This window comes from Penicillium crustosum (genome assembly GCF_028827405.1).
Source record: "Penicillium crustosum strain IBT 35664 chromosome Unknown utg000001l_segment0_segment0, whole genome shotgun sequence".
Taxonomy (NCBI): Eukaryota; Fungi; Ascomycota; class Eurotiomycetes; order Eurotiales; family Aspergillaceae; genus Penicillium; species Penicillium crustosum.
Window position 1 is genome coordinate 2,871,109 of NW_026623122.1, and position 12,129 is coordinate 2,883,237.

Sequence of the window (12,129 nt, forward strand, 5' to 3'; positions counted from 1 at the left end):
TATTTGATATTTTCATATTCGATAGTCTTTTCTCAATCTAGAACATATGATTTATTATATAGTCTATTATATAATGATATTAATTGTGCATTGTAATAGATAAGGCAAAACACGTCTATAGGTGGTTTATACATAGAGTAGACTACACGTAGGTATATAACCATGTAGTATATTTTGTTGAACATGAGATCCTATCCTCTTCCCTAGTACACCTCGTCCTTTTGAGACTTTACAACATACACTGAAATAAGAATCGAGTAATAAATTATGTTGCAGCCACAAATACTTGGCATCGGGCTAAGCGGAGTCGGGATGCCGTTTGCGGAGATAAACTTAGAGCTAGCTACAGGGCTAGTCATAAGAATGACAACAAATATCCAATCTACAACATATACGGAGTATGTACAACATAGATCAAACATCTCGGAGCTTTTAAAGAGCATGTTGTACGCAAATAGCCATAACACACTCATCGTACATATCTTATTTTTCGCTTTTATATCGCGTTCGATGTTGGTTTCTCGTATGACCAGCCTTAGCATTTATGCGATATGTACTCCGTATTGTATTTGTATTTTGACTCATGAACTTTGATTTTTGATTAATAGAATAGATTGGATTGTTAGGTGTTAGCACCGAAAATTCAGACTGGAATTCATTTGTATCCACCACGTACTCGGGGCCGCCGCCCGGGAGGCAACTGTGCCTTATTAGTGGAGCGCAGACTGAGACCTGGGGCCTTTTTTTTTTTTTCTTTTTTTTTTTTTTTTTTTTTTTTTTTTGGACGCGTTCTTATCTTGTTTATTACTTTCTCTAGGTCCTGGAACTTGATTAGTTGGATACAGTAATTTCATTTTCGGTTGCTTCTTTTGCTACTTCGTACTCAACTCCGTATAAAAACCAACCTAGGCTCATATCTCAGATGCCCTAAGGACATGTGCATTTGAATTGAGACTACGAAGTAATTGAGTCCAAATTCACAGGAACGGAACAAATATAGACCCAGACAATTCCTTATTCGACTATGATATAGGAGTGAAGAATAATCTTCTGCCAGTAATGATAGTAAATAGGATCAAATACCATGGTGGCACACTTCGTCGCCTGTCTGCTCGCTTGTCTCGAGACCAACTTAGGTACCGGAGGCGTAGATGGTAAAGAAACAAAAGGATGTCTATACAACGTGACGCGGTATTGCGGTAAAAGCGGCAATCCTCTATATCACAGCATCGACGGCAGATGAGATAGTCCAACAGATACGGACATAAAGCAAGACCGATTGTGTACCTAGGTACTCCGTATTGTAAAATTAGTAGTCTGTAATGTAAAGCAGAGTTATAAGGGGCTTGTACATAGCAATATATTGGGGAACAAAGAACCCAATCCTTTTCAACGAGCGCTCCAGCAGTGGCATTTCTTTGGGCGGAGGGCCGTCCTTGGCCTGTGTTTGTTGATCCGATCCTAGAGAGTGACCGAGGGCGTTTTCAATGTCCATTGTGAATCCTACAAGGCTCTGTAGACTAGGTAATGCTTGGGATGCTGGAACCGAGGGTGGGATTAAGTGTTGGAAAACAGAACGGAGCCTAGGGTCACCCCTACGGCAATCTCCAAGGCTTCCAGCAAAACATCTCCAGCTTGTGATTTTTATGGGTCAGATGGACTAGATTCGGTAGATCGGGGTTTAGATTATTCCGGCCAAATGTTGCCTATTGAGTTGTTAGCTTCAGTGTCGATCATTGCTCATTACCAGAGATATAGCTCTTCTTACAGACCCAACGACTTATCTTTACAGCCGATACAGACTTGCCCTGAGAGAAACATATGGCTTAAACAGAAGAGACGACGTCAAGGGCCATGAATCATGTTAAAAAACTTGAAAATAGATGCTAAAGGAATGCTGCAGAAACTGGCTAAATAGTGCAAAATATAAATCATAACAATTATAGCTGATTTCCACCCCTTTTTACACACGAGATTGTCGTAAACATATCATGAATAAGATAAAATGAAACAAGTCCGGTGCAATGCTCATCGCTCCAAGCCTACATTTGAGATTTTATGCACAAGAATAGGATCGTGTCAGACTGGACTTTGCAGTACGACTCGCCTTTGGGTAAAGGGTCCAAACAGCCCTTTGAGTCCCATCCAGGGTGTATTAATCGGAGTATCTATCCCAGTATACAGGAATATATCGTAGATCCATCCGCCGAAGGTGCAACCTAATATTGGTGCAACCATAGGAACCTAAGAAAATGTTTGTAAGCCAAAGAAGTCCAGAAGGTCCGATGCATGTAGTCTACACTAGTCTGCGGATAAAACGTACCCAGAAGTAATAGCCCCCCGCAGCCCATACTTCATGCCCATATCCAATCATGTAGGATGTTAGTCGAGGCCCAAAGTCCCGTGCCAGGTTGATAGCATATCCGGTCTCCCATCCAAAGCACGCGCCAATGCCAAAGATAACGAAGAATAGCGCCAGAGGCATCAGCGGCCCGGCGCCTAGATTGCCGTCGTCTTTCAGAGCGAATATCATGAACATCAAGACCGCGCTGGCAAGGAACTCAGAGAAGAATTGCGCCGTCTTTGTCATGAATTCTGCTGGGTAGGTGCAGAAGATGCCGCCTGTTGCTGTTGTCGAGTAGCCGGGGACTGTGCGGATATTTGGCCCGCCCTCGTAGACGTTGATGGCTGACTTATAGTTGCCGTAAACAATAGCGGAACCGCACATTGCGCCGAGGGTTTGGGCTAGTGCGTAGACGGGGAGTTTGCGCCAGGGGAAGCCGCGGAGCACGCAGCTCGCAAATGTCACAGCAGGATTGATGTGGCCTCCTGATGCTCCGCTGGTGTACACTCCGAGCATAACGCCGAGTCTGATAAATGGGTTGGTTAGAAGAGAGTATTGATTGATGATATAAAGAGAAGGAGAGCCTTACCCCCATCCCCAAGAGATAGATTGGTAGTCACCCTCCTGACCATGACTGAGTAGCACCTGAGCAACGACCCCATCCCCAAATAAAATCAAGATCATCGTCCCAAAAAACTCCGAGAATGCATCACGACAGTACTCCCTCACTTTGAACCAGAGAAGAGGGCGAGTATAAGGACTTTCAACGTCGGAGTTTATATGATGGACAGCCGTTTCATTCTTATTAGTCATACACAGTGAGCCACAGCCACTGTCATGACTGCTGGAGGGTAGAGTTTCACGATGAACTTTTGACATTGGATCAAGCTCAAGCTCAAGCTCCTTCCAGGTAGCCATCGAAGGGGCAGCCCAAGCTCTGGGGCTCAGGGTTGGGGCTTCGAGTTGATATAGTACCGCGAACCAGAGGGAATCTCGCCAACCACACGAAAATGATATGGTAGTCCCTCCGGTATGTCAAGCAGAAGCAGGGAAAACCGTGTAACCAACCCTTTGCACTCTGTGATGTCCTTTGGGCAAGAGGGTGGCTTGATTGGCTGATGCAGGGTCTTGTCTTGGAAGATAGTGTGTGTCTGTGTGTATTGTCCTCCTGATTTCAAGCCCCAGAGCTAGAGCGTGCAAGCTTACAGGGAAGATATCAGCTGAAGTCAAATCCAGATAGACTCGGAATCATCAAGTATACATATCCCTTTTATTGAAGTGGATTGACCGGCCATTGTCCTTTTTGTGACCACGCTTTTTGTTCCTCCACACAGAGAAGGATTTTTATGACAGCGCATCTCTACCCATAGCTTATTTCAGGGGTCGTTTGTAGGAACGTCCGTTTGGCCTGGGTAGCCGGAAGTCACTGTCCGATCCCGGTTGGGTTGTTTCCTCTCCTTTGGGTACTGCTTGGACACCCCAATGTTGTGTATAGTTCCCGCTTACCGTATTTCCCATGACTGTCATGACTGTAGGAAGAAGCTTGTATGTCTTCTGTTACGCATAGTCAACTTGTCGGGTGCTAGACCTCACGCAGACCCAATTGTAATTTTCTAGAAAGTCCAAACTGTGTCACCTTGAGGCGGCAAGCTTCTCCAAAGTGAAGCGAGAGTAGCCGGAAGAGACTGGTCTTCCCCCACGATGATGCTAAGGGTAGTATTTTGTCACTTTTAGGTTCTCGTCGGTAGTGACACAATTGACTGCTGTCCGTATGACCATATACTTGAAGGTAGCATCACCGAGACCGGGGTTATGGGGATTTGACTCTGTGAGTGTGGTAGAAGTGATGTCTTGTCCTCCAGTGCTTAACACTGCAGTGTTCATGATGCAAAAATGGCCAATATGGGCTTGCAAATAAAATTTCACTCCCGACCAGTCTAGAAGTTCTAATTTGGGCCGTTTATCGGCAGATGTCTGGTTGGCCTGCTGGTGCTGCATATATGACAACGGAATAAGACCGAGTCAGTGCGCAATTCCCCACTGATTTGGATCTGACAGTTCGTCAAATCAACCGAGTCGTCAATCATCTGCTGATCTCTCCCCACAATATGCAGGAAGCACACGCTGACAGGGTTTGAGGGAAAGTCGGGATGAGAGAGCCGTTTTCCGAGGATATCTTTTCCCAAATGAGTCCAAAGTGCACTGACACTTAGATAATTCCACAATTAAGTTCCAAGAACTGTTCCAAGAACGAGTCTACACGAAGAGCCAATACCCGTTGTCGCAAGCCCGTTTTCACCTTGTCATCCCACGTCTGACTAGGGGTAATCCCACCAATCCCTTCTCTCGGTTCCCCCCCTCATTCTTCAAATCAGCACCCCGCTGTGTAACTGTGAGGCTATTATGTGCGGATGGTTTTATTTATGTGTTTGGGGCCCCCTGCTGTATCTCGGGATTTTCCGCGCTTGGGTGTATCGCAACTTTAACGTCTCGTGTCATGCGCAAATATACGACGTGTTTGCTTTTCTCCGTCGTAAATTCCTCCATAACACCCCACAACCATGCAGCCCTCAACTACCTTTGTGGGATCAATCGATCAAGGCACAACGAGCACCAGATTTCTAATCTTCAACCGCGAAGGCGAGACAGTAGCATCACATCAAGTCGAGTTCAGCCAAATCTACCCGAATCCGGGGTAAGTTCCAGTCCAATCTAATAGCAAGACCAAAAGCCTAACTTGGATGTAAAATTAACCACTCCCAGCTGGCACGAACATGACCCCCTCGAGATTGTAACCTCCGTAGAGACCTGCATCGAAGAAGCCGTCGAGAAGTTCGAAGCCCAAGGCCACACCCGGAGCAGCATCCAAAGCATCGGAATAACCAACCAGCGCGAAACAACCATAGTCTGGGACCACGAGACTGGCGAGCCCTTGTACAATGCTATTGTATGGACAGACACACGGTCTCAGGAGATTGTCGCAGAACTGAAACAGAAACCAGGGGCAGCGCACCTGCAGATACTCTGCGGTCTGCCGCTGTCAACCTACTCGTCGGCCACAAAACTGCTCTGGATGTTGGCGCATGTCCCAAGGGTGAAGGATGCATTTGACCGCGGTACACTGGCGTTTGGTACCGTCGATACTTGGCTGGTATACCGTTTGAACGGTGGCGTGGCTGCCAACGTCTTTGTTTCGGATTCTACAAACGCTTCGCGGACCATGTTTGTGAACCTGGAGACGCTGCAGTACGATGATATGCTTCTTGACTTTTTTGGAATCAGGGATAAACTTCATCTACCTAGGGTTGTGCCATCGTCTGATGCGACAGCGTATGGGGTTGTTGCTTCTGGTTCTTTGGCACGGGTTCCGATTATGGGATGCCTGGGGGATCAGTCTGCGGCATTGGTTGGGCAGAAAGGGTTCTCTCCTGGAATGGCTAAGAACACTTATGGCACTGGATGCTTTCTTTTGTACAATGTTGGTGACAAGCCGGTGTTCTCGACACATGGGCTACTGGCTACAGTGGCTTACCATTTTGGCGGGAAACCTGTCTATGCACTCGAAGGGAGCATTGCTGTTGCTGGCTCTGGGATCAAATTCTTGCAGAATAACTTGGATTTCTTCCAGGAGTCCAAGGATGTCAATGACCTTGCCTACTCGGTGGAAGATAATGGTGGATGTGTGTTTGTCACTGCTTTCAGTGGACTTTTTGCGCCTTATTGGATCGATGATGTAAAAGGGACAATCTGTGAGTTTCTCATTACCTGACTCTTAGATTTTATCTGACGGTGTATACAGTCGGCATCACCCAGTACACCAAAAAAGGCCATATCGCACGCGCTACCCTAGAGGCGACCTGCTTCCAGACCAAAGCAATTCTGGATGCAATGGAGAAAGACAGCGGCCATACACTCTCTGAACTTGCTGTAGATGGAGGTATGAGTAACTCAGATTTGGCAATGCAGGTAAGAAATTATTTTCTTATACATCCATGAGAGTTTGAACAAGTATCAATCTAATCTTAAATCTAGACTCAAGCAGATCTGATATCCATCCCTGTCTACCGCCCCAAGATGCGTGAGACTACAGCTCTCGGTGCAGCAATCGCAGCTGGCCTTGCTGCTAGACTTTGGCATAACTTTGCCGAGCTACGTGATATCAATCGTTCTGGTGGTGCAGTCTTCGAGCCCCAGGTCCCGCCGGAAGAGAGTGCGGAAAAGTTCGGACAATGGGAAAAGGCTGTGAAAATGAGCAGAGGCTGGGTGGGATCTCAGAGTGCCGAGAAGGAAGAAACTGATGGTCTGAACAACAAGACAGTTGTACCAGTGGAGAGCCATGAACTTCCTATGCCCAAGACAACACAGGTCTTGCATAATTCTTTGATCTCAGGTGTGGCTAAAAGCCCTACATACACCACCACTGTCAAAGGGAGGACCCATATTTTGGTCAAGGAGATTGAAGTTCAACCTCTGTCTGAGAAGACGGCATTCGGGACCGTGTCGGGTGATTTGGATGATGCAGACGAAGAGGATTTGTTCTTGGAGCTGCGCAAAGTGGAGATTTTGCAAAGACTTAGGAAGCTACGGAAGTGATAGCCAAATTGCTACTAATTGTATTCTTATTGGATTGAATGGCCTGCTAAATATGTACCCCCTTAAATATCGTAGATGCATCCACTGTTACCAAAGACTCAGATTGAACGATATTCCTCGATAGTCTTCAATATACCCGCTGGATTTCAAAGGGGGTGATGGCTGGGGGAAACGGAACGGGCCGGTGCTGAACTTGTTTGCGATTTCCTAGGAGACGTGTCAAGATATCAGCACAATATCAGTCTTCTGGGAAATTTCGCTCTCGGCAGTGTCGGGGATGCTTAGGGGGCTTGAATCGAGTTGGAAAGCCAACATAATGGTGTCGCTGTCACAGTGTTAGTAATAGGTAGCTGTCTTTGCTAGATTCATGACAACCTGTTCCTGGGAGCACTCTTTTGTGTGGTTATATTAGAGCTTGCAATCCGAAGTGAATCCTCATACAGGGCTTATATGGAGTATATATGGCGAATACCATTCCCCTTGATTTCACACCAAGTACTAAAAATCCACTTTGTTCCAAAAGCCAAAAAAGGCAGGGAATAAATTCGTACCTCAAAATCTCATACTGTAATTCGAAGGATCAACCACTTAAGCAACGCTCGCCTTAACCGCACTGTGGGTAGCCTGTTCGCCCTCCTTAAGGAAAACGCAATTCAACTCGGAGCCAGGACTGAGTGTAACTTCAAATTGAAGCACCGGATCTTCAACCTTATCTTTCCCACCAATAGGCAGCGCAATAATACGCTCATAAGCCTGCAAAATCCGAATAACAGTGTACCCCATCTCAATGATGGCAAATTGCTGCCCAATACAAATCCGCGGTCCACCATTAAAGGGAATGAAATGCCATGGCCTGGGCTGCCAGCCGGAAACCCACCGCTCAGGAATCCACTTCCCAGGATCGAAATAGGTCTTTGATCCCGGGCTATCATATAGATCAGAATCCCGCTGCATCAACATCGTCGAGTAGACAACCCGCGAGTTTGCGCGCACACCCACAGGTGATAGTCCGTCCGGTCCACCACCGCGTGGAAGCGTCGTATCGCGCAGAGAGTAGCGCACGTTGAATGGCACCACTGGGTATAAACGCATTGTTTCGTGCAGCACTGCATTGAGGTACTTCATTTCCTTGAGATCGATGTAGCTGGGTTTCTGGGCATTGGCACCGACACCAAGTCTGTTGCTGATCTCGTTGCGCAGCTTAACAACAACTTCTGGGTTGCGCGAGAGCTCGAAGAGGCAGAAGGATAGAGTGGCGGCTGTTGTATCGCGGCCTGCGAGGAGGACGGCGACGAGTTGGTCACGGAGGACACGAGGGTCGCGGGTAAAGCTGGCAAGTGCATCAAGGAAAGTTTGGTGCTTCGAGAGCTTCTCGTTGAGTTCGTCGGTCGAGTGGGCGAGAACGGTTTGGATGTATGGTTGAATGAACTCGTCCATTATCTTAAGGTTCTTGCGGAATTCAGTGCGTGACAATACGGAGCTAAAGACTCTGTTTTAGGATTGAATGTTAGATTAGCTTCTGCGAGGCTCCAATGACAGGATGTGCTTGCGTCACACAGGATCGAGTATCACTCACCCGAAACGGAAATACTCCGCTTGGCGCTGTTGCACATATCTGAACGCTTTGGCGAACCGTGTTGCCGGGTTATCTAGACTGTCTGTGCCCTTGCCGAGAAGGTAGTCTGTTGCTGCATCGAGAGTATATCGGAAGAAGAGCGACCCGACGTCCACTACCTTGCTGCTGCTAGGCGAGGCACTGCCGCCGAGAAGCGGGATGAGTTTCTGAACATGCTTCTCAAAGATTTCTGTGTCCACGATGCGGTCACGCACGAACATGGGACGAATGAGCTGGCGGGAGCGAGACCATAGTTCTCCATCTGTGGTAAAGATACTGTCGCCAAGGAACTCCTTCCAGTCTCGATGGAAGGACTCACCCTTACCGTAGTCGGCGAACTGGGTAGTGAGGAGCGCCTTGATATTTTCTGGGTCCTTGGTGATGATCATACGGGTAGAAATGCCAGCATCGAGTTCAGCTGTCTTCACATTTGTTAGGCCGCCGGCTTGCCCGACCTTTGTATCCCAGAATTCTATATCGCGGTTCACTTTATTGGCTTGGTAGCCTTGGAAAATGAAATCGAGAGCATACGGGAGACGGAACTCAATTTTGGGGGCTCTGACACCGAGACGGGCGATTTGTGCCGAAGCTTGGAACTTGCGGAATACGCAGAATGCAACGAAAAGCCCTAGAAGCCACACTGAGCCCCGACTGAGTGTCGTCTGTGCGAGGAGGTCTTCGATCATGGTGCCGTTGGACTGGGCAAAGTTGATTTTAGTTTCCCTTCTGGCTCCAAGGGGGCATGTTCATAATAAGAGCCAAAGAGCTGGAATGACAAATGGTATGAAAGCCTCCCCAGGTAGTTTCCAAGGTTATGAGGACAAAGTTGTCATACAGTGTGGACCATACGGGTTCCAGCATTTATCAACACCGGAGGAACAAACGCCCCAATTTCCTTGAGAATAGCCTGTAAACTTTTAGTGTCCAATGATATGTGTTCCCATATCCCAAAAAGGTGTAGAATGATGGCCTAAAGGAGCCGTGCTTGCGAACCCCGCACGATGTGACTTCATGCTTTGTTCATTGACCTCTCTTACTACAAGTTTTCTTTTATAGTGCAATATGGGGTTGGGTCAGGGACAGATCCCAACCAAGGTTCAGTTATCATGTCGGTTTCACACTGTATAATTGTTGTGGAGACACCAATAATCCGGGGAAGATGCAGCATGCATGGCGAAGATACGAGACCTCGGCAGACAAGGAATAATGGCATATGATTCCGAGAGGAGAGATCGACAGCGCTTTGAGGACTCACCTGCAGCCACATAAATATGTCCCTGTACTGCATAACTGTGCACATTTTCTTTTTCAAGATGTGAGGCAGCAAAATATGCCTGATATTTTAGGCCTTACATATTTATACCTCAGGCCACAGGAACTACAGGTCAAGACTGCTGGTAGTACTGTTCCCTTCTTGGACGTCACTTGACGGGTTCTTTGTCTGGTCTGGATCTTTCTCTTTGTGTATAGAAACTGGTTAACCCCATTCACAACAACACAGCTCAATGGCTTATTGGCGGAACAATAGCCATTGTAAATATATAAACCCAAATGTAGTAGTCGTAAATTCCACTCCTTCTTATACCTTTCAACAGCTCTTCCCATCACTTTCATCTGACCACTAATACAGCGCTCTCATCAATTGATAGCAAGATTGACCTTCACGGTATATGTGGTGGTTGTTTGCACAGTATGTACTGCCCCACTTCACCGCCAGCTAACCACAGCCACGTGATCAAACATCCGTTTTGGTCATCGGGTCTTTAGCTTGACTTCAATCTGCTTGCTAAAGTCTTGCTTTCTCTACCAGAACCTGTTACTGGTCTATTAACCTCACTTCTAACCTCAACCGCTACTACATACCGTTTGTATCGCATCTTCATTGTTAGTTGCGCCGATAAGATCCGAAGCACCTTTATCGGGTGGCGCAAGTTCTTTTATCAGCACTGCTGTCTTTGTGAATTTCTCACCAACCGGTCACTTTTTCCTGACTTCATAATCGCCTCCACCATGCTCCCTCAAATTACTCTTGGAACGCCTCTTGCGCAGGCAGTCGCAAATGTCATCCAGCCCAAGTTGGTGGAGATGGGCTGGAGTGATGGCCAAGAGTCACCGTTGATCGAATACATTGTTCTCATGCTGGTCAACGGGAAGACCGAAGAGCAAATCGCCACCGAGCTTTCAAATGATTTCCTTGGCCTTCAGGAAGGTGACACTGCGGCCCTCGAGTTTTCGCAATGGCTTTTCACTCAAGTCGAGATGCTCAACCAACAAATCAACGGGGTTGCCCCGACTTCGGCCAATGCGACCATGGGGCAGTTGAACCCCTCGGCAATGGAATTCGACAATTCAGCTCAAGCGATACCCAATCCGTTTGGAGAGGCCAACGGCCAGGATGCCGAGATGGGCGAGGCCGGGAATGAGTCGATGTAGGTTTTTACCATTCCTTTCTGCTAATATCTACAACATGCTAACATGGCTCCTCAATAGCCCCACTGGACCGAAAGCGATGCGTAACGGCAGAGGTGGCAAGGGAAGAATGTTGAACCAAATCAATCGAAACCTAGACCGTGGCTCGGACGCAGCCCTACATCGTGTACGAGGACAAGGAAACGGGCGCATTGGACACAATGGTCGGGGTCAAATGAGAGGCGCTGGACAGCAAGGTGGTCGCGGTGGTCGTGCTATGGGAATGCCAGGCAACCCCATGATGCAGATGACCCCCGAAAACCAAATGCAGCTTATGTCGATGTTGGAAGAACAGGCCCGGATGATGTCTCAATTCATGCCTGGCTTCATGCCACCCGCTGTTAACCCCGCTTTCCAAAATGGGGCCCAGAATGGTTCTCATGGTCGTTCGCTCTTCAATCGGGTCGAGCGAGGTGGTCAGCGTGGAGGAAAGCGCGGCTACAACAAGCAGAGAGCGGCGGAAGGCGCAGATGTGGACATGGACAGCACAGCGGGTGGTGAACAGGATGAAAGCAACCCCGACAGTGTTTGTCGTTTCAACCAACGATGCACGCGCCAAGATTGCCCCTTTGCGCATCAATCACCTGCCGCGCCCGAAGGGATTTCAATCGATCCTTCTGACACTTGTTCATTCGGTGCAGCTTGCAAGAACAAGAAATGTACCGGACGCCACCCTTCACCAGCAGTACGATCTGCGCACCAGGCCGAGGCCATGTGCCGGTTCTTCCCTCATTGCACCAACCCCAACTGTCAGTTCAAGCACCCGAGTATGCCAATCTGCCGTAATGGAGCCGACTGCAAGACCGAAGGTTGCAAGTTTACACATGTCGAGACCGCCTGCAAGTTCAATCCCTGCCTGAACCCCAAGTGCACCTACAAGCACGCCGAGGGTCAGCGTGGTGCTTACACCGACAAGGTGTGGACTCCGCACTCTGGAGAACACGTCAGCGAGCGCAAGTTTGTTACAGATGTGGATGGACCGCAGGAGTTGATCAAGCCGGAGACCGAGGAGAACACCCAGAGCCAGGAGCTGACCGCGTGACTCCGCCTGACATGACTCAATGAAGAAAATTACTGTTCGAAAAACCAAAACCCGTGAAAAACAAAC

General features: G+C 47.9%; 5 protein-coding genes across 5 annotated transcripts; 2 read left to right on the top strand and 3 right to left on the bottom strand.

The window, feature by feature from the left end:
- Positions 1-1,309: 1,309 nt before the first annotated feature.
- Positions 1,310-1,495, bottom strand: N7487_001086 (uncharacterized protein; the record flags this gene model as incomplete). The annotated part of the gene is made up of 1 exon (XM_056868834.1): positions 1,310-1,495. The coding sequence occupies one exon, from the start codon at positions 1,493-1,495 to the stop codon at positions 1,310-1,312; it is 186 nt and encodes a 61-aa protein (XP_056733618.1).
- Positions 1,496-2,079: 584 nt separating this feature from the next.
- N7487_001087 (MIP/aquaporin family protein) lies at positions 2,080-3,262 on the bottom strand (the record flags this gene model as incomplete). Its single annotated transcript, XM_056868835.1, has 3 exons — positions 2,080-2,244; positions 2,324-2,870; positions 2,934-3,262. The coding sequence occupies 3 exons, from the start codon at positions 3,260-3,262 to the stop codon at positions 2,080-2,082; spliced, it is 1,041 nt and encodes a 346-aa protein (XP_056733619.1).
- A 1,643-nt stretch (positions 3,263-4,905) lies between these two features.
- Positions 4,906-6,937, top strand: N7487_001088 (glycerol kinase; the record flags this gene model as incomplete). Its single annotated transcript, XM_056868836.1, has 4 exons — positions 4,906-5,039; positions 5,108-6,093; positions 6,144-6,310; positions 6,377-6,937. The coding sequence occupies 4 exons, from the start codon at positions 4,906-4,908 to the stop codon at positions 6,935-6,937; spliced, it is 1,848 nt and encodes a 615-aa protein (XP_056733620.1).
- Positions 6,938-7,525: 588 nt separating this feature from the next.
- N7487_001089 (cytochrome P450) lies at positions 7,526-9,238 on the bottom strand (the record flags this gene model as incomplete). Its single annotated transcript, XM_056868837.1, has 2 exons — positions 7,526-8,426; positions 8,514-9,238. The coding sequence occupies 2 exons, from the start codon at positions 9,236-9,238 to the stop codon at positions 7,526-7,528; spliced, it is 1,626 nt and encodes a 541-aa protein (XP_056733621.1).
- Positions 9,239-10,562: 1,324 nt separating this feature from the next.
- On the top strand, positions 10,563-12,063 carry N7487_001090 (mRNA-binding protein NAB2; the record flags this gene model as incomplete). Its single annotated transcript, XM_056868838.1, has 2 exons — positions 10,563-10,981; positions 11,043-12,063. 2 exons carry the CDS (start codon positions 10,563-10,565, stop codon positions 12,061-12,063), a joined length of 1,440 nt encoding a protein of 479 aa, XP_056733622.1.
- Between the last annotated feature and the right edge of the window lie 66 nt (positions 12,064-12,129).